A 22,089-nucleotide genomic window follows, 5' to 3' on the forward strand; every position below is an offset into this window, starting at 1 on the left:
AAGCCTATTTTGACACAGATCATGTGAGAATTTTGTAGTTGTTGCTTAATGTATTTTACCAGAGCTGTGGAGAATTACCACCACTTAACCGGCTGGTCGGCTTTGATATTTTACATGTTTTTTCCAAAGAAAAGGAAAATCTTTGCTAAGGTGTGGGGTATTAGTTTGTGTCTCGCGGGCTCACTTGTGTAAATGGATTGACATTTCTAAAAGGAGAATGCCCCTGGCTGTCCCTGAATACCGCAAATAAGAGTTCAGACTTGCTACGCCTACACATATAAGTTTAACATTCGACATTTTTTAACGTAAAACTTGCCCTGTGAGGATCCATTCAAATTCTCCATCATTATCAACGTCTGTTACGGCTGCTCCATTCAATGTATGGCTTATATTAAATTGTAGAAATTGCTCAGTTTTATCTTCAAACATGGTGTTCATTAATGGTACGATAATCATCAGGATGATTCCAATGACAAATACACGCATGTACATTTTTGTACCAGCTTGATATCACCTAATAATATATAAATATGCATGGTTCTTACAGAAAATTGAGGAGGAGGTTATTCCTAACCACTGCAACTTTTTATTTGGACAGCCTGTAATAAACAAACACAAGGAGTGCTTGGTATTTCACATGTTCCTGAAGCAACGACTGCGAGTTTTATAATATCTGGACGTTGCTAGACTGCTTTACAATTCCCGAACTTATATAGCTACGTTCTCTCTATTGCACACGTGAACAGTAGCGTCCAATCAAAGTCTGTGACACAAAGACGCTCAAATCAAATATAGCGACCTCCACGGAAGCCTTCACATTGAAAGATCCCTGACCTTTGCAACTCGATTATCACAGGTAGACATTTTAGCTTGAAAGCGCGAAACTTGGTATTCTCGATGATCGAGGAATCTGATAGGCTCTCGAAATTACTGCCGAAATATCCAAGGTATTACGTGAAGGCTTTGAAGAATAAACTAATATCTAAACATGTCTCTGATTTACTGTGTTTTTTTATGTACTACATTTCCAGATCCCTTGAAAAGTACCATTATAATTTGATATATTGAATGACGAAATAGGTACTGAACGAAAAAGCTAACGAGAAATCACTTTTAAACTTTTAAGGTCTTACGAACCAAATGATTTCTATCCGCAAAAACAAATGTTGCCCCCCCACACACACACACACAATGGGAACCTTATAAACAGATCTCTTGCAAAGTACCATTCAAATTTAATATTCCCATACAATGGGAATCTTACACACATATTTAGAGATGTGCAGCGGAATCAAAAAGAAATGTTTTTACCAAGCTCTAAGAAAATCATTATTTAAATCGAAGTGAACTCATTTTCCGCTAATTTTACCGCCCCCCCCCCTCCACCCACGCAAACCTGCAACCACCCACGCCACCTCACCACAAATCAAAACAGTTGTCCAGCCGCATCATAAACACTTATTTAGAGATGGGCAGTCCCAGAAATTTATGTTTTATTAATATATAACATGATAATCATTTATGTCAACATAATGACATTTCCCCCCAATTGTAGACATTGGACGCCCCATATCTTGAAAACGCCCCCTCAAACGCCTGATCACCACCCAGATTCGGAATCTATGCAAAAAACTAGGTCTCATAAATTCACAGCTCGGGTGGCGATTCTCCCCCTTCAGCCACCGGACTATTTGGGGGGAAATTGTAATTCATAAATACGGTATATATGAGTTAATATTTATTCGTAAAACAAAACTGCAGTTATAAATATATCTTGGTTAATAAATTAGAAAAGATATTCTTTGAGATGAATTGACCAATCTTCCTGCAGTGCAAGGTGCCCAAATTTCCTTTTCTGGTTGGCGTGTTGCTTTGCCAGGGCAGTGACGTCCCAATCTCAACTTATACCAGTATTGTTTAAACCAAACCCTGGGGCATGTTTCACGAAATTTTATCTAAGATAAAATCAAAATTTTAGTAATTTGATTGGATAATATTAGATTGATTTTATCTTAGTTAAAATTTCGTGACAATACAAATAACCCGCCATTTCCATTAAGGCGTTCTCGTGGATTTTAGGACGATAATAAAAACATTTCTCTGGTGTAAGTGCGATATTAAAATGACTTGACATCACTGGCATGGGTCAAAAATAAAAATCATCGATTTCATTGGATTTCTCTTTGTTAAAAATTTACGTCAACTGATGGTCTTGTGTTCCATTGTCGACACAGCACAACGCATAAAGGCAAAATTGAGATATGCAGATAACTGATTTTTCGTTTCACCTACCTGAAGGAGCCTTATTGTATAAATTTCAATACCAGTAAAAAATCAGTAAACCCAAAACATAACATAAAAGGCAACATAGTAAGGGTTAGCGTTATGGTAAGGGAAATTATGACACAAATATATAGCCCCATCGGGTAATATTTATGAACAGTTTCATTTCAAATAATTTTGCCTACCTGAAGAAGCCTTATTGTATAAATTCCAATACGAGCAAAGACTTCTCCACAATAATTAATGATGTACAGCAACGCATTGTTACGAAGAAAACAAATGTTGATTAAGCCATATGCTCGGAGAATCACCTATATTTCCTTATAAATAATAAATACCGTCTATTGATCTATCGATTCCTCGAAGGTACACGATAACATGTAATAGTATTCACCAACGCTATATTTTAATTAATAAAAATTAATTATCCAATGTAAACTTAATTTTTATTCCATGATATTATTTGGTTTTAAGTGATTCTTTAGAAATGTTCGTGACATTGTTTTACATAAATCAACGCGTGTTATTTTGTATTTTTAACTGTAGAGTTGTGTTTGCCGGTCGTTCCACGCCTGACATTGAGTAAAGACATTCAGACCATAAAATACACTAGAATATATTTATTTTTAACGATCTTTATTTCTTAGTAACTGAAATTTGTTTACTCGCAATGAACGATGTATCGGCTGCATCCCCTCACCCTGAACCTGGCTGGCTTCCTTTTTACAGAACTAAAAATTCTTCAAATGCGAATATCAGCAGTCTCTGGAGTAGTATTAACATGGGCTTAGACTAGGGCTGTGTATTGCATCCCCAAATAATTTTACAAGATACACACTGCGATACAACCATGTGTATTTTTATATATTGTAAAGTACATTTCTTTGTGAACAAAACAAAACAAAAACACCATTCACAATAACTGCAAAGGGGTTAGACTTAAAGGAGCTAAGTCTCTAACTCAATATCATCCAAAATCTTCAACATTTAAAACACGAATTATTTGTCAATTTAAAACAACATTGATGCTGTGATCTTACCGGTAAAAGATGGGCTACTGATATCCAATATTTAAGACAAAATAAATATTTTACCATTGGTACACGAATCATGTACCATAATGCGTTTCAGCCCCAGTTCTAGCAAGAGACTCGAGGAACGAGGCTAGACATATTGCACCAAACCAAACGGTGTATGTAGACTGGAATAACCAGACGCTAGGAATTTGCATTCGATTGAGACTGCTGGCTTATTTCACGGAACATAACTGATTTGAAATTAGAGTAAAAACGGAAACGATTGAATGTAAATCAGTTTATATACATTCATATTACAGTATTATATGAGTTGCGACCCACTTGTGTCAATTTCTAGGTCCCAAATATTAGCGATTTAGCTCCTTTAAGACGGGAAGTTTTGCAAATGAATAGTTGTTTTCCTTTCACCAATCTGGTCAACAAATTTCATAAAGACCAAATAACGATAAACTTAAAATAAATGACCAGCGATAGAACCAGCAGAGAACAGTAGGACATTTGCATTTGCAATAACCACCATTGCATTACTAAGAAATATTCTGTTTTCGGCATCTTAAGAAATCCACCCTGAATTTGTTCATGAAAAAATATAAGTAAACATTTATAAGCACAAATCTTTTAATATTTTTAACATTACTTATAACATATCATTATATACAATTTAGCAACCAGCACAATCTTGTTAAATTTACCACCAATAATATACACAAGCGAAAAGCATGAAACAAATAAATGAGCAATTTGAAGAATTTGTACCGGTACAACCATTAGTGGGCTTTTTCAAGCTTTTGAAGTAAATAAAATTTGCCACATTTGGAATCATTCAGTTAATTATGTTTGTTTATTTCAATATAAGAAATTTGGTTGAGCTTTCACTCTAGTGGGCTTCAATTGGGCACAGCATTCAAATATGTAACTGATTTCAATATATATAACTGAGTTTACAAAGTATGTATGTACTATCTACATATTTATATCACAGCAAGTGTGGACAAATATAGTAAAGGCAGCCAGTGCTTTCAAATATATGTATTTGAATTAAACAATAAACAGGTGACAAGGTGTTTATTGCAAAAAAAAAAAAATTAAAAGAAAAACCATTATGTAAGAATAGTGGAAGGAGCATTTCATAGGCCAAATGGTTACAATATGTAATTAAATTATTGTGAAAACTATATTTCTTCTTATATTGGATGGAAATAGATGAAACTATGTTAATTTAAACACTGACAAAAACATTTACTGAATAGTAACACCAACTACCTACATGCATAAACAATTAGTTATTTATATGAATGTATAAATTCTATCAATGCAACAAACATATAAATGAAGATAATGTATAGTGAAGTGTTATTTGTTGATACAGTATGTTGTGGTTCATACATTTATTTAGAGGTAACTTTGATTAATAACAATAATATGAAAATGGGTAATCAATATATATGAAGAGATCAATGCTGAAAGGTGCCCTGATAAATAAAGATAACCATGCAAAGTTTGGAAATACACCCACGCAGCAGCTATATCTAAAAAAAAAAGAAAAAAGACACCAGCATTTGCGAAAGGAAAAGTTGAATGTTGACCCAATTTGAAAAGGGTGCCCTCAAAGAAATCTTATCTCTATCTGTTCTCAAGCTTTTCTGGATACGAAATTTATAGAATGCTGAAAATTTTTAGGATTCATCCTCTCTGAGCCCAATGCTTTACACTTTTATCTGAAATTCAACAGGGTTCATCCCCTAGCTGAAAAACAATAGGTTTCATTCTCTCACACTGACATTTTGACAGAAAATGGGCCATAGATGCAGAAAATCAAGTTTTTCCTCTCATGACCCCAATGGTTCAAACTTCAAACCAAATTTAAATCCATTATGCTAAAAATCAATACGGTTCATGCTCGATCATACAACGCTCACACAAAATTTGAAAAACAGTAGCCTGGACATTACATCAATACGGAAGGTCGCAGAACACACAAAATCAATAAGGCTCATTCTTTCATGACCGAAATGCTTCACACTAGATGTGAAAAAAAAAAATCAGTTAAAAATGTAGACTATATCGCATTCACAAGTAAACGGTTCACAGACGAACTGACAGACAGGGTGACGAAAATACGCTCACACTGAAATTAGTGCTATACCGGTAAAAAGAAATAACATTAACGCTTCTCAAGATAATATTAAAAGTAGTGAGCTTACAGTTGAGCCTTCTGCGGAGCTAAAGTCTTTTTTTCATATCTATTAAATAATTAATAAAATTACATTTCTAATAAGTTGACACTAATAATAAACTAAGTAAAAATAATAATTTTAACAATGCGGTAAATCATTATTACAAAATCACTACACAATTAGTAGTACATTATACTAAACTAAATTTAATTCTACTTTAATACTGGTACTAGGATTAAAAAGAAAATTAATATCACTAGAAATCACACAAATTAGTCAAAATTAGTATTTTAAAAATAATTGCTCATGAAATAGGAAAAGAGAATATATTTTGAAATTTGTAGCAAATCACTTGAGAAATTCAATATTCAAATAATATAGTAAACTTTTATGAAAAAAACCCTTCTTCAATATTTGTAGGATTAAAAAGAAAATTGATATATAATGTATTCCCTTCACCTTATTTTAATTATTGCAAACAAATATAGTGAACTGGAATATACATGTGTCTTAAAAAATAACAAATATGTAGTTTAACTGTATAACTTAAGAAGTGTGGTGTTTTGCTAAGAAAGAACTTCTTGTAGAACAATATTCATATCTAATAATAATAATAACACAAGAAGTACAACAGAACCGTAACAAACACTAAATAATTTCCTTGGAGGAATATGAAATAGGTAGGTGAACTTTCTAAATGGAAGACATTCCACTTAAGCATCACTGAGTATTTGTCTGTAGTTCTTTAAAACTAATCACTTTCTAGTCAAACTTAAAAGTTAACATCCTTCCAGCAAGACAAATTAATTAAATATATACAACAGGAAAAAAAAGAAGGCATAATATATATGTATAATTGATATTTTTAATAGATATTAGAAATAAGCATTAAACTATATTCTATATTTGAAAAATAAACCTAAAGCTCCATGAACTGTACAATTTCAACAATATATAACTTGCATAAAAAACTATGCTATGAAAATACATATATTCAACCATAACAAAAATTTCAATGCCTGTTCACAGCTCCCTTTCTAACATACATATAGTTCAACATTAGAAAAATATGTTTTTTTGTAACATTAATAAATCTTTATTATGAGGTAATGAACAATACATTTAACAACATACATTCACACACCAGAGACAATATAACAATATCACTCTAAAAACTATTTATGGAATAACAATTACTGGTTTATTAATATGCTACTTTTCGATGAAGATGACAAGGATACTTCTGTCTTTATCAAGCAAATAGTTTTTAATGTGTTACTGTTTAATTACTAAACGTTGATCTGCTTAATTCCTAGATATGGTTGAATCTTTAGGTACTTACTTATCTCAAAGTGTTTTTCTCAGGCTATAAACAAGTAAGACATGGATATTAAGCTTCATTAAGTTCATAAAATTGAAAATTTTGCATTTTCTTACATATAGGGCCTACTAAGATTGATAGTGACATTAAGTGTTCTAATAATATTAAGCATACCCTGCCTCTTACATACCCCAAATGGAAAATTGTATCATTGCCCTAAACATATCCTGTGTTATATATGTTGTGAGTTATAATTTTACACATACACTCTCTTATATTCATCTAAGCAAACATACATTTCATCCTAAAATTGTATCATTGCCCTAAACATATCCCGTGTTATATATGTTTGAGTTATAATTTTACACATACACTCTCTTATATTCATCTAAGCAAACATACACTTCATCCTGACGTAACTAAGGTATACAACCAGTGTTAATATCTATATCATTTTAGTTAACTCCAAATGTTATATTGGGATGCAGGCATCATTTAGGCAATATCAATGTAACAAATTTCAGAGATTTTAATGCTATGTTCTGACAGAAAGTAGGAAGTGACCAAATCTAACCAACCTATTGAGGAAACAACTTTCAAACCATTTTGGAAGTATTCATTGTAGTTTTATCTATCAATTACTGTACTTATTTTACACAACAGGGTTCGGAGCATTTGATTAATGCTATTTCAACTATTCTGGCAAAAAACATTTTGGGGAATTTTATTAATGGGTTTTCAAATCATCTGGCAAAAAAATGTTTTTGTCAAAATATGAAAGGATTAGTTTAAGAACTGAATTGATTAAACATCCTGTGCTTACTTTTTCTCGAATTGTAGCAATACAGCAACTGATCTAACAAGTCATTGTTTACCTTAGTGATTCTAGTATGACTTGATTTATACATGAAAGACTTATTTACTTAATATGGGATAAATGTATTTAATATTCTTCTATGAAATCTATTGAACTTACTTTAATATTTGTGTCTTAATGAATAAATATTTGGGTGCAATAATATGCTAAAATTCAATGCATCAGTGCAAAACTGTGTAGAGATAAATTAGACATCGTAAAAAGATAATAGAGGTGCAACCAAAAAATGTAGTCTTAATAGAACAGAAAATCCTTGGTTTTGGTTTTGTTTTCAATATCTTTGCATAGCACTGACCTTCTCTATGGAAAAATTTTAAATGCAGAAAGGTTTTCCCCCTGCAAAACAACTGAACACAGACTTATTCAAATCTAAAATTATATTTTCCAACCAAATCAAGGAATCCTTCTTTAAGACACCATTCTTATATTTATAGTTGATATAATTATATAGATAATCTCTTTTTTAAATTATCGTAATGTTCTATTCTCAAAAGAGAAATGAATGAAAAAAAATGAATTCCTGTTCATCAGTTCAGATCATGGCATTCATGGGACATTCACACACCATGTGCCCGTCACTGTTAAAAAGTTTCTTCCACATCAGTTAGAGAATTGGCATGAATTCTTTCTCTTGTTGAGTGATCTATATTACTGAGTGAACGCCTCAACATCTTCTCTGAACTGCTTAATTTACTGATATCCATGGTTACTATTTGAGTTTGGCACCCTGTAATTATAAAATTACAATTATTAATGATGATGAATGTTTCAAATTAAAATTCTAAATACCTAAGTTTCAGCAAGGAACCCATAATTTATTTCTTCCCTAAGCAACAGAGTACAACTAGGCTTGCTCAAACCACAAAGTGGTCTTCAGTAGTTCATGAGAGAAATTTCATGTTCACATTGGATAATGAAAGCAAAAATCTTATGTCATGGTACTACTCTGGAACTCTACTATAATGTTGACAGTGTTCTCCACTGGCTCCACCATTGATTCAAGGTGACCCTGATAAACCATATTCTTGCAACAATGGTTACACACATTATCAGCTCATTGACCATTGTTAAACTCACAATGGTAAAGTGCTGTTTCTGATTAGTTATCTGCCCTGAAGTCCATTTACTATATCGAAGGAAAGCACACTAAACACAAAAATCTACTTTCAGTGAGGTTTAAGTCTCTTATAAGCTTTAAGAAGAAATAAAAAATAAGTCCCATGTTGTATTCAGAACCACAGAAACTCTGAAAAGCAAACACAAGCATCATGCAAGCAATTAATTTTTTTAAATGTTTTGATTAATTTAATTCAAATTTAGCAGTCAATAACTTTAGTCCATGCTGTTTATTATATATATAAACCTTTAAAAAATGGAATAAAATAATAAAATTGTTTTTCAAGCTGCCATTAATAAATAAAACAAAACATGGATTTTAAAAATACCAAATAATAATTTCCCCCAAAAAAATATTAATTCAATAACAAAACCACATGCTACCATAAACTGACAAAATAAACTTACCACAGTCAAATTGATAACAATTAACAAAAAGTTGAGAATAATAGAATATTCACCATGCTTTTAAAATAGGAGCTAGGGTAAATATAATACAGTTAATCATGCAGTAAGTCTCTTTAACATAATACTTTATTATTTTAATAAATTTTAATAAGGAACAGGAAGTACAAAATAAGTTATTCTAATATAATACTATTTTATTTTAATAAATGGTAATCAGGAACGGGTAGGGAGAGTATTAACTATGGGTTAACTTCTGAAACACCTCATATAAAAACGCTTTTAGTACCATATTAGCAGTAAATAATAGTGTTTAAGGTATATTTATTTTCAAGCTTTTTAACATACTAATACCATTGTCATCAAATTATTCCTTGGTTTGTCAGAAAATCTGCTAATATTATTTATTTTGCTTTTATATAAACTGGTATTAACTGTTTTGTTTTCAATGAATAACATTGTAGAGTTTTCTTGGTTTTTTTTAATTTATTTTACAATATTTATTTATACAGGGCAATCTATGGGATATCTCAACAAAATTCTATTTTATAGACATAAATGTCGGTCAAGCAACCAAGTATTCCCGTTACAATTCAAGCCTCCATCTAAGGAAGACCTTTTAATCTATGTAATCATGATATTGACTTCCAGTTTACCTGTTTTTTTCGGTCTTTCCTATGGTCAAATACCAGGAAGTGGAATCAAAATGTTTCCTTAGAAAAAATGAGCTGACAATAAGGAACTAATAATCAGTGAACTGAACAAACTCATTGTACACAAGAATACAAATAGTTCTCTTTTTAACAAAATAGAAGTTGCCAGTAAACAAAACATACCCCCCCCCCCCCCCACACACACACACACTCCCAGGAATTTAGTCACCTTTGGTTTAAGTTTTAAAAACATTTTTGTTGCCTATAGCCAATTTATTACTTAAATAAAGATACATTTCCACAAATGTATTTATTTGGTAGTTATTTCTAATAAAAGTATGGCATATTTGGTATATATGGAAAATAAACACACTCAATCTTAATAGAAAGATATTGGATTCTCTGAAAAATACACATGGGGCACCAACATGACAAAAATATAAAGGTGTCCCTAACTGACAGCCTGTCAGCTCAAGTGATATAAGGAGCGCTTCTTATGTGTTGATTTAATGGCTAACCTAACAGTAGCAAAAACATTGAGGGACTTAAATGTCCAGTAGAGTCTGCTATTAAACAGCGGGAATATAAGTTGGCAAAGGATAATAAAATAATTTATTTAGGGTTTCGATATTTATGGTAAATGGACAACGACTAACAGGCTGAAAATGGATTCTCCCTTAATCAAGGGAGCAGAACTGTAGTACGTTAATCCCATTTTATTTCATTTCCCTCAATCAAGTCCTGTGACAACCAGGGGTTGATAAAAATAAATTCAATCAAGTGCAAAGATCAAGACATTGGCTGACAAAATTTATTAAATCTCCTGTATATTTCATTGACACCCAAAAAATAATTCTAGCCAAAAACTGGGTTTCTGAGAATAGATAATGTTGGACCAATCGATGAACGGACAAATTGTGAAGATGGTTGACAGCAATATTCAACCACATTAGAAAATGGAGGTACAAAGATGACGAACTTCAACTACAATTCTAGTTAAATTAAATACAACTATAGGAAGAGTATTAGATAGATAGCATGCAAGGGTGATAATCAGACACCACCATATTGAGAACGTAATCAAAATATATGTACCAAATTACCTCAGAAAATAAAGATTCAAGCGGAGCTGCAAGTATTATTAATAATATTTCACATCTTTTATCAATATTATGAGGGTAAATGTCAAAATCATATTTGTGATATGGGGGGTTGGCATATAATTCTATCCCATGAACCTTCTTGTTTACCAAATAAACCTATTCATATTTGACAATATTACTGGAAGCTGTTTTCATACCTCCTACTGTCGCTAAGTCAGACTTTTGACGAGTTTGAATTTATTCAATTTATAGCTTCACGACTATCTTAAATATTCATATTTTAGAATATTTGACATTCAGTAATTATAATAATTGTCTATAATGCAGTTTTATTTTCTATATGTCTCATCTTAATACAAAAATTTGAATTTCAACATTTTCAAGTATGTGTATTTTATATAAAAGCTCCTGACCACATCATTTTGCATCCAGAAAAATTATCATGCAATAATCTAACAAACAGAATATAATTCCAATTTAATACATTTGCAAAATCAATCCAAAAAACACATATTTGAAAGAATTGTTTTTTAACAAAAAAAAAAAAAGTTAAAAAATAACATCACATATGAAATGAATGATCATGAAAAAAGAATCAAATCATGCAAAGGATATACATACTATTGTTAATATCAATATGATGATGAACAAGGGAAAATCTGAAATACTGGTGAATCAATTTACAAATAATCTTAATTTATAATGAACAGAGAGAGAGAGAGAAATGGGGTTTAACATCCACTCGACACAAACTTGGTAATTTCGGGACTAACACATGGTTCAATTTTATTTCAATTTTTCGCTTGCGCGTGGGGTCTTTAGCAGTGGGAGGAAACTGGAGGACCCGGAAAAGCCCCACGAGGCTGGACAGGCGACCCTACTCCTTGTCACATACAACCACAGTTATAATAATAAACAAGCAATTTATTGAAATAATTTTTTTTTAAATGTGACCCCATTGCACATTGTTGGTGTAAAATGTTTGCCTGGGCTTGATTTCTTGAAGATAATTTGAATTTGATATGTAAGCTTATATATTTCAGATTTCAAACTTCCCTTAAACTTGAAGATGCTGTACTATATAGTTGTCGCATGCAGAAGTCTTCAATCAATAATGCTATATAATTTTGATTCTCATGCAAATCAAATATACATGTATTTCTAACAATAAATAAACAAAAAATTTGGTATCAAGCCCCATCATAACTGATCTGATCATACCTGGCCAAACAATTTATCATCACCCTAAGAATTAACAGAAATTATAGCTCTTCTTATTGTTTTACTTTAAGTTTTCTCAAACAAAAACAACTTATGTATTATTTAAATTGTACTTCTTCAAAAACAACAAAAACACCTTAATAGCAAGTTAATTGACTGACAGAGGAATTTGTCAGCTGTTTCATTTCAATGTAGTACTGACAAATATGACAAAAAAAGAGGCTAATGCTTAGCGTTGTTCTGTCATTTTGAATTTCAGTTTTAAAAGCAGGTTTGATTAGAAATATTTTTATATTAAAACCCACAAACTTCTGTTTAAAATAATAAAATGATTTTTTTTTAAATGACTCACACCCACCATTGGCAAAATTGTTTAAAAACCTTTTAGTCCCACTCCCAACAAACTTTTAAGACTGCAAAATGCACCGTTCGCAGTCAACTCAGTGTAGGCACACACGAAAAGTACCTGGACAAAGTTGACTGGAAACAAAAATAAACTGTTATCAATATCATCCAGTCTCATAAACAAAATGTTAATCAATACAGTGGAAAAGAAATATAGTGAAAAAGAAAAATCAACAGAAAAAAAAGATGAACCATGCTGGATGGTAGGCTAACTGAATTACCTGCCCTTTATAGGGTTAAAGCCCAATAGGTGACAGTATCAGTCAGAGAACAAAGCGATCCTAGAGAGCCTAGAATTGTAGGTAGTAAAAGAAGGTAGTCATAATTAATAAATATAAGTATTGAGAGGAAATAATATTTAAGCAAATGACCATGCTAAATTATTCCCTGATCACTGTGAGCCAGGGAAGTCTGAAGAAGCAGCATTTAATAATACACTCCACCTGGGTCTATTATAGTTTTATTGTTATGTCAAACAAAGATGCCTACAAAACTCTCACTCATATGTATTGAATATTATGTATGAAATTAAAATTTTATTGTCTCAATCTTTAAATTGATTGAGTATAAAACATTATTGTCTGTCTATTCCTCTTACATATGTGACATTGAAGTGGATTAGAAAATTTTATAGATTCCATAATACAAAAGTCAACAGGAATAAAACAACAACAAAATATATGCAATCAAATCAAGTCAGCATGTGGCAGCTTGGGTGAGATCAATTAAATTATCTTTTAGCGATAAATCAAGAAGCTATAAAATGGCTATAAATCTTGATCCTGTTAGTTAAGCCACTCCACCAAGGAATAGTCCAACATGGTCATTCACTTTATAATATATAGAATATAAAAACAAATCTAAGAAACATGTACTAGTATGATATTAGTCATAAACTAAAGCAGAGGGCATTAAGATAGGATATTTGAACTCAATATAAATCTAAATTATCCAGACAAATATTTTATAATTCTTAAAAGATAATTTCTAAGAGTATTAAATCGAATTTGAAAGAAATCTAACCAAATTGCCTAAATTTGTTTGATCTTTTTTTTCTCCAAGGAAAGTAACTGTGGAACACTTTAATAACAAAATATAGACATAGGCTATTTAAGACAAAGAATATAGTATGTACAGCAATAGAGACAGTGATATAGAAGATGAATGACACCTATCAATCATTTTAATCAAATAGTTTTATCCGAATACATGTACTTACTAGTTGATCTTTTTCTACGCTCAAATTTTAAAGTTTTTGCCCTTCTGGCCATAGTTTTCCTAGCATATACAGCATTCCTCATAATAATTGGTTTATCTGCAGCAAACTTCGCTTCTTCTGCCAAATCTTCAAAGAATTCTACAACAGATATATTAAATTTGGGGAAAAATGTTTAGTTGCTATCTTAAAAGGGAAGCAACTATCCTTGACCACTGATTATCTCCCCTTAGACCACAGTCAGTACAAATAGTGCAGACATTTAAAGGATCAAATCTTATATACCATGTTAATTTAGTAAAAGTTATACATTGAATTACAATAATCAACTATTTAATATTTAAAAAATTAATATGTATTAAACACTATATTTAAAAAAAGATAACAAGAACACAAATTAGTCAAACTTGGTCATGCGAAAAAATGTTTAACCAATGACATATTGAACACACAACTTACGCTTTAACTTTTTCACATTAACAGCCATTTCTTCTTTTGTTTCTGCATCAACTAATGAAGTTTTTTCATTAACTGCTGTATCCAGTTTATTTAGTGACATCTCTGCTTCTTTTAATCTTAATTCAGCAGCTATTCGGGCTTTAATCTCATCCTATAAGTAATAGTAACAAATTTCAATAATGAATAATAATAATCTAATTCAGCTAAAACACAATTACACTTAAAGTTGGTCTGTTGTGTGGATACATCAATTAAAACATATCACAGTTTGATTAGTAAAAAGACTTTGGGAATATACTTCAACAATCCTTATAAATATAAGTAAGTTTGACACTTTAAATTCCATACAATATGTAAAACATAACACATTCTCTTCTGGAAACAATATGGGCTGTTTTATTTTGTATCTATGGAAGAGATTTTTCTTTGCAATGAGTAAAGACTCTCATCACAAATTCTCTTTAAGCTTTCTTTAAATTCTGTAACATTAAGCAAAATGGTACTATTCCTATGTTGTTCCTGCCTTTTGAAATGACCCACCGTGGATGCCAGATTATTTATATGTTTAGCAATGTGTTCAGATGAAGGAACATTTTAGTCTTAATGTAGGCTGGATCCTCATTTCACTTAAGTATGGTTGGATACCTGTCATGTTAGACAATCTAAACAAAAACAAGCCACTGTTTAGCAACATTATTTTCCATTTTAATTCAGTTTTAAGCAGCTTATTAATTGGTGACTATGTACTTACTCGCAGCTCTGTTTCTGTTAATTCTTTCTGTACTACTAAATCCTACAATAGAACAATTAAATACAACCAAATATAGCATTATATGTATATCAACATAAGTACAATGGTCAAGTAGTTTTTGACTCAATGAAGACTCTGAGGTTTTCGACACAAAACAATTCTTGCCAATCATATATTAAGCCAGTCGCAGAATGGGTTAATAAAACAAATTTCGAAATAGGTTACTGTACTGTCAGAAAGAAATTAATGTTTTAAATGCAACCTTTCGCCAGTGGCATTAATTTCAAAGGATATTTTTGACTTTGCTCTCCTGTAAATCAGTCATATTGTCAAACATAATACCCAACAAAACAATACTATAACTAAGGTGATTAAATAGATTTAAAATACAGATGTGATGTCATTCTTTGATGTTGGCGTACCATTATTTCAAATAATGGTACAGGAAATGTGCCAAGCGTACACTATTTATACTAGTTGAAATTTTGGACCCGTGTGACGTATTTCATTGCAAAGCATGTGCAATGACGTCCCTCTTGTTGTTTCAATATATTACTTAATGTCTCACTCTTGACCATTAAAACACACGTAAGTATCTGCTAAGTATCTCCTAAAATAACAAGACCCCGAAGAACTGTTTCATTTTATACAAAATTTGGGAAAATGGAAGGCCCCTTTAATTTCATGATGCATTAATTTCTTGTTTACAGTATCTGTACTTTGATTATGTATTAATTTCTTGTTTACAGTATCATACTTCGCAAAAGTCTACATTATTTAAAGTAGATTGTAATTCTAGAGCTTTTTCACATTATACAGGATTAAAGAGACAACAAACCTTTTTAGTAGATTGTAATTCTTGAGTATATTCAATTCATATAGTATCAAGAGAAAACAAACCTTTCTATAATAGATTGTAATTCTAGAGCATGTTCACAAAATACAGGATTAAAGAGATAAAAATCTTTTTAGTAGAGTGTAATTCTAGAACATGTTCACATTATACTGGATTAAAGGGATAACAAACCTTTATAATAGACTGTAATTCTTGAGCATGATCAATTTATACAGGATTCAGAGAGAATAAACCTTTGTAATACTGTGGATTGTAATTCTAGAGCATGTTCACATTATACAGGATTAAGAGACAACATACCTTTATAGTAGATTGTAATTCTTGAGCATGTTCACTCAATGTCTGTTTTTCTTCTTCCATTTGTTTCACAGCTTCTTGATTTTCTTTAATTCTATTCAAATTTAGAGATATGTTTATTAAAATTATTAAATTTAAAGTCATTCATTTCAAATTAAGAAACAAAGTATCTAATTCAAATATATCTATTAATCAAATATTATTTTACAATTAAATATTGAACATAGAAAACCTACTTGGCTTCAGCACACAGTTTTTCATTCAACAATTCTTCTTGTTTATTTTCAATTTCCAATAATTGTTGGTGTAGCTGATTTTTGGCATCGGACATCCGTTTCTTTTCTTTTGATAACTGGGAAGCCATTTTTTCCCTATTCTTCATATCTTGGAGAATCTTTTCTTTGTCTTTTTCTAATTCCTGTTAAAATTTGTGAGCCAGTGTTAAGTTTGGCACCAATTCTACCAACATAGATTTATAATATAATTAGATCCTGTGTTGGATGCTAGATTAGAAACGCCTGAAGCAAGAGCCGGAGGGGGCAATTAGTAAGACACTGAACTGCTAACCTAGAGATCTTGGGTTGGCTCCCACAACAACTTTTGGTCTTCGAAGGAATTATTAGTGAGCAGAAATTCGCCAATGTATTTGTTATCACCCGTCACTTCAGTCAGTTATATAGAGGGATAACTCAGGTTTTCCTTTTGCGTTCGTCACTTCCGATTGTTCAAGCATTGATTACGCATCTATCGCAGCAATGATCTCTGTGATAAAATAATATTTGGAAGGTGTTTAACCAGTTCTATCACATATGTGATAATGACTGGCACCAATATTGTCCTTTAATATAAAGAAACATAGAAATGGCCCATGAAGAAAGAAATTTTACAATAAAAAAAATTAAGAGTGTTGGATACTGAACTGGCAATGCAATCAAATGGATTTTCTGAAATGGCATTCTTAAATTAATTTCATGGGCGTCAACATCTTGTTTTAGGACTAGTTACCTCCCTTAGACTTTGTTTATGATAATGACCGGATAATCTAGCCAATTACCTATTATTCTCAAATGTTGACAACTCATCCAGACAATCGTAGAATATTTTTCTGGATGATAGAGACTAGGCTCTTGATAAATAAATAGCCACTTGAATCTCATGAAAGATATTTTGTTTAAAATTTCAAAAAATAATACTTTGGAACTGATAGTTTTTGAACAGCACAACCGCGTACTTTTGATTTTTAAATAAATCTTACTGCCAAAGAAATAAGAAGGCAAAATCAAATTGGTGTGGCCTAACTCATAGAAGGAATATCATAATATAAATATAGCATAATGCACAATAATTTGTGGGAACAGAGTACAGACAGTCTATAGTATAACTAGACACATATTTGAAGTAAATGCTTTAAACAGTTATTGTTTGTAATGGCTATAAGATAATACACTATTGTGAAATGTCTAATTTAAAACAAGGAAAATGTATGACATTGTATCATTTATGTGATGTCTCATTCATAGTTAAAAATAAAACATAGAAATAACTTCCTTGTTTGTTAGTTACTATAAGTACAATAGAAAAATAACATAACAAGGTTGTACACACAGTAATTACACGCCTTATTCAAGTAGGTAAATCTTTCACCTTTGTCAAGTAACAATATAAATCTTCAAAAAAATTCTTAATTTCCTACTAGAATCTTGAATTCAAAGATAAAGACTTTTAACTTTTAACACATATTTGCCCACAGGGTCAACCCGGTTGTTGTTTGTAGTGATGAACAACTGCTTCCACCAAAGGTGATATCACAGACAAATTATCTAATTTTAGTATATTTAGTGCAAGGAGGAAACCAAAGTACACAGAGCTATCCCACGAGGTTGAGAAAGCAAACCTATCTCAAAGCCACATAACACTCACACCAGGGACTGAAACCACAATCCCAAAGCCAGTGGTGATCGGCCAGCTAGAGCGTAAAGTGTGACACTAGGCTATCCCAACCCCCGGGCAAACCAGGATCATAAGTCAACATCCTCTTACAATAATTCTAAACAGAAATAGGTAATTTGTTCTTATTGACCAATTTTTAGTAAATATTACACTGCCTTTTGATACACCTAGCAGTAATTTGATTTTAAGAGATCTAAATCAAACGGGTTATATAATATTTTTTACAAATTACGAATCTGCCAACGAAGACAAATGAAATGTGGTTTAATACCCTATTTCTCCTGCACCAACTGGTGCTAATGAAGACGGACATACGCTATACAGTGTGCTATGAGGGAAGTTTTGCCTGGAAAGCAGCACTATGGACTAATCTTATTTCAAACTCCAACTGTCATGGGTTCTTTTACGTCCACGTCTATGTGTACACAAGGGCTGCAACGATATACCGTAAGAGGGTATACCATGGTTCGGTTCAGGCTACTTTAAATTCTGTACCTCGGTTCGGTAAACACAGTACAGATTTTTTTAACAGTTCGTTTTTTGATGTCCCCTTGTAGTTCACGTGAAAAGGAGGAAAGATGGCTTCCGGTATTGAAACAGGTGTCCTGCCGAAATTACATTTGCTTTCAGTGAACCACAAATCACGGATATGTGAACATTTTAGATTAAAAATACCAGATGGAAAAAAGATAATTTAAATATCATGTACCGGTACGTGTTTTTATTTTTTATGTCAATTTGGAAACAAAAAATACCTCCATACGTATCATATAGTGAACTCCATACCATGATACGTATCCTATCATGAGGTTAGCATATCGTTGCAGTCCTAGTACAGGGGACCTCGGTTTTCCGTACCATCCGAATGACTAAACACTGTCCTTGTCAGGCCCTCAGTCAAATCCTGAGTGATGACACGGCTTCGTTGCTAGTGAGCCAGCATATTACTCACTGAGCTACTGCGGCTCTATCTTGGAAGACAAAGGGAGGAGATTTCTACTATAATTGTCTTAAAATAATTCTAAAGGATTTAATTTAGGAGATTTAAACTAACCTGTAACTGTGACTGTTGTTCAGAAAGTAATGTTGATAATTTTTGTCTGTCTTCATCTAATGATGTCATAATTTGACTTGTATCGTCTAACTCACTGAAATGATAGAAATTGATTACTTTTTATTTTCTTATCAAATTCAACGGCAACAACCCTGCAAGTCCATGTGACTTTATACAATATTTGAATAACCATAAAACATATCACTGTCCTTATAAGCAAGTGAATAATTGAAATAAAATTGAACCATATGTTAGTCCCAAAATGACATAGATTGTATTAAGTGAGTGTTAAACCCTGTCTCTCTCTCTCTGCCGCCTATAGATGTCCGAGAACAAATTTAAAGTTTCATAATTTATCGAGGAATGTCGTCTGATGTCCACATTACTAATGTAGATTGTGGATTCATAAATATTGACACTTTTGCTTCTACTGAAATATAGAGGATACCTAAATCAAAGTGGCAAATGATTTTTATAACTTTTTTACTGTCACAAATAACAGCTTTAATAGACACTACAGAATTTTAATCAACTTACTCTTTTAATTTAGCATACTCTTCTCTGATCTCTTCTGTAAATTTTTCTAATTTTTCTTTTTCTTTCTCTAGTTCAGTATTTACCCTAGCTAATTCCTGTAATATACAAACATATCAATTAAATCAAGACAAAAATAATCCTTTTGTTCTATGAATAAAATAATCAGAAATAAGCTTAAAATGGCTACACTTGTTTGATTTGGTTTTAAAAAAATTGTAAATCCATCTTTATTGAAAAAGTTACAGCTACGCTACAGATAAATCCAGGGTTAAGATACAAGTAATTTTGTGTTCCACTGTCAACACAGTGTGCCATAGATAAATCTAAAATTAACTTTAAAAAAAGCTGACTACTGCCTAGTCTTTCAAAACCAAAACTTAATCGTATTGATCCATCAGATCACCCTAATTCAATAATTTATTTTTACCGTAATCAACAAAATTCAGTTCAATAAAAACTTATTTTATCTCTCAATCATTCCTGATTTTCCTTCTGTCTATAGTATAAATTCATTGCATTCATTTAGACACAGCAGAATAAAGATGGTCTTGTAAAAAGAAATATACATGCCTCTAAAGTCTAAAGTTAATTACAAAGATAGGTTGCCAGGCAATGAAACATACACCCACAGCAGGTAAATTGTCCGAGCAGTCGACAAGGGGGCATTTACAAGACAATAACTCTAGAAGTAATTAACAGAAATTGCTGAAATTCAATAGGCTTCTTTGTTTCACGAATTCAAATTATGCATATAAATTTCATACAGATCAGCTGATAACTTTTGTCATTAGAGCATTCACAAGAGCATCAAAGTGAAACAAGGGTCATAACTCCAGAAGAAATTAACAGAAATTATTGAAATCAAATAGGATTCTTCATCTCACTAATGTAAACAACATATATGTTGGCGTATAAAAACAGTGATGTACCGGTAATGTGAAAATATGAAAGAAAAAGCTGCATAACCAAGGCATGTGCAAAACCATGAAACAGTCTATTGATGTTCATTTATTGTTTGTGTATGAACTGTGCTACAGTGTATGGTCGTTCAGTTGTTATCTATGTGTATGAACCATGCATCAGTCCACTGATGTTTACTTGTTAAGATATGAACCGTGCAACAGTCTACTGGTGTTTACTTGTGTTAACTATAATATATTTTTTTATCAATCTGCTTCTAAAATTGATACCATATGAAACAATGCTTAAAATAAGTATGACTTTTAAAGGACATGTGATCTCATGAAAAATTGAAAGCATTATTTTGATTTGAAACACAGTTCAACACAAAGAGGTTGCGCACATGGCCATATTCATTACCCATACAATAATCTGAAATACTTACCTCTGTTCGAATTTTTTCTTCAGACAAAGCATTTACTTCTGATACTAATCTATCTGTTATTTAGGGGAAAAAAGTGAAAATAAATCAAATTTCGATGAGCTTATACATAAATTTTTTTAATTGATTTTATCTACTTTGATTAATGGATTGCCAAACATGAGTTTACTTCTACATTTAGAAGCATTCCATGTGCATGCCAAACCAATGATTTCAAATGAAAACAGATAGCATTGACAATGAAAAATCTTCAAGAAACTATCATTTGCCAGTAAAAAGTTTTTTTTCTCAGAATTCCAGGCATTCAGTTTGAATTTTGGTAAATTTTACTTAAGAGAAAATAACTAAAAAAAGGGTAACAAATGTCTGGCTGTCAATATGCTAATCCAATTCTGGAAATAATCCAGCAGAAATGAAAACAGGACATTGACAGATCAAATCAGTCAAAATACATTTTGATCCATAGATTTTATACCATGATCCATAGATTTTACTAAATAATAGAATATAATGGTTATAAGTAACCAAAATAGGAAGAATTCCTTACCAAAATAATTTTGTTTTTCCCTAGCCATCTCTAATCCCTGAGATTCAAGTCTTTTAATCATTTCATCAGCTAAACATGTGTTTTTCCATGTTCTAAAATAAAAATTTAAAAATTTTCTATAAATTTGACGACAAGCAGAGAGAAGAAGAGAAACAAGATTCAACATGCACTTAACACAAATTATGGATGAAATCTTATTTCAATAACTGGCTTGCACGCTGAGTCTTAAGCAGTGAGAGGAAACTGTTGAAAACCCACAAGGTTAGACAGGCGAACCTACTCCTTGTCAAATACAAGCCTGGGATTGAAACCACACTACTCGAATCAATGACAGACCTTATGATCTTAAACGCACACATAGGTCTATAAGAACACCCAGACCTAAACATTTCATGGTTTATAATATTTGCTATGGCTCCATGTACAAGGTGAAATATGGCCAGTATATGAACTAAATTTGAAGTACCAAGTCATGTGTACTG

At 31.7% G+C, this 22,089-nt stretch overlaps 1 protein-coding gene across 4 annotated transcripts in view; it reads right to left on the bottom strand.

The window, feature by feature from the left end:
* Positions 1-3,920: 3,920 nt before the first annotated feature.
* The window catches only part of LOC126821730 (pleckstrin homology domain-containing family D member 1), a 34,026-nt gene continuing 15,857 nt past the window's right edge, over positions 3,921-22,089 (bottom strand). The window contains exons 5-15 of one of the 4 annotated variants that reach the window (XM_050550219.2): positions 21,608-21,699; positions 21,064-21,116; positions 19,719-19,813; positions 19,182-19,275; positions 16,414-16,595; positions 16,181-16,271; positions 15,025-15,066; positions 14,274-14,424; positions 13,818-13,955; positions 10,973-10,998; positions 3,921-8,422 (exon numbers count right to left, since the gene is read on the bottom strand). In XM_050550219.2, the coding sequence (XP_050406176.1) occupies positions 8,405-8,422; positions 10,973-10,998; positions 13,818-13,955; positions 14,274-14,424; positions 15,025-15,066; positions 16,181-16,271; positions 16,414-16,595; positions 19,182-19,275; positions 19,719-19,813; positions 21,064-21,116; positions 21,608-21,699 (982 nt within the window). In that variant the 3' untranslated portion in view covers positions 3,921-8,404. Of the gene's footprint in view, positions 8,423-10,972; positions 10,999-12,819; positions 12,889-13,817; positions 13,956-14,273; positions 14,425-15,024; positions 15,067-16,180; positions 16,272-16,413; positions 16,596-19,181; positions 19,276-19,718; positions 19,814-21,063; positions 21,117-21,607; positions 21,700-22,089 lie in introns of those variants that run through there. The other 3 variants (XM_050550218.1, XM_056100839.1, XM_050550217.1) reach the window with 3 other exon arrangements.

This window comes from Patella vulgata, chromosome 5 (genome assembly GCF_932274485.2).
Source record: "Patella vulgata chromosome 5, xgPatVulg1.2, whole genome shotgun sequence".
In the NCBI taxonomy this organism is placed as follows: Eukaryota; Metazoa; Mollusca; class Gastropoda; family Patellidae; genus Patella; species Patella vulgata.